Below are 660 nucleotides of genomic sequence, written 5' to 3' on the forward strand. Positions count from 1 at the left end.
AGGCACAGGCATGGTGTGCTACCTGACTCTCATAAACCCTGGATTTTCCTCTCCACAGATACTCTGACCTGTCAGGATGGATCCATGGTGCACTTGGGCAGAGACCTCAGTAATACAGCAGTTGAATGGAGAGAACACAATACCGTGATAACTAAGGGTGAAGAGATGTGTCAGGAGATACTTCTGCTCATAGATGTAGGTGCGTGCTCTGAGTTTGAGGAACCCATTCCTATACCAAGCCAGGCCCAGCCCTAGTCTGGATTCTATTCCCTGAAGTTCTGCTCAGTTCCTCTCAAGCCTGGGATCTCTGGTCTCCATGCCTTGTTCTGCTGAGCTGTGATGGGGGTATATATGGCAAACCTATGCTAGTTAAGAGAAAAACTCTGGGCTTGAACCATTGTACCACACAAACTGGGTGTGGTACTGTGTGCCTGCAATGCCAGCATGGGGCTGTGGGTGGGAAGAGTCAACTTCATCTGCAGCAACCTTGTGAGTTCAAGAGCAGCCTGGACTAGAGGAGACTCAGGGCCCAGGAGGAGAGAGAAAAAAAGGGAGGGAGGGAGGGAGTGGAAGGAGGGAAGGAAGGATGGACGGACAGAGGAAGGATGCATGCTAAGTGCCTGCGTTGGGTTCTGCTAAGCCTGAGTCCTGCAGGGAAGT

General features: G+C 51.4%; 2 protein-coding genes across 7 annotated transcripts in view; one reads left to right on the forward strand and one right to left on the reverse strand.

The window, feature by feature from the left end:
- The window catches only part of LOC116101817 (CD177 antigen-like), a 56,987-nt gene that overhangs the window by 21,142 nt on the left and 35,185 nt on the right, over positions 1 to 660 (reverse strand). The window lies entirely within an intron of this gene.
- The window catches only part of LOC116101814 (CD177 antigen-like), a 6,542-nt gene that overhangs the window by 3,224 nt on the left and 2,658 nt on the right, over positions 1 to 660 (forward strand). For all 5 annotated transcript variants that reach the window (XM_031385671.1, XM_031385675.1, XM_031385674.1 and 2 more), the window contains exon 3: positions 59 to 199. In XM_031385671.1, coding sequence (XP_031241531.1) covers positions 59 to 199 — 141 coding nt within the window. The remainder of the gene's footprint in view (positions 1 to 58; positions 200 to 660) is intronic.

Source organism: Mastomys coucha, unplaced genomic scaffold, assembly GCF_008632895.1.
Source record: "Mastomys coucha isolate ucsf_1 unplaced genomic scaffold, UCSF_Mcou_1 pScaffold21, whole genome shotgun sequence".
In the NCBI taxonomy this organism is placed as follows: Eukaryota; Metazoa; Chordata; class Mammalia; order Rodentia; family Muridae; genus Mastomys; species Mastomys coucha.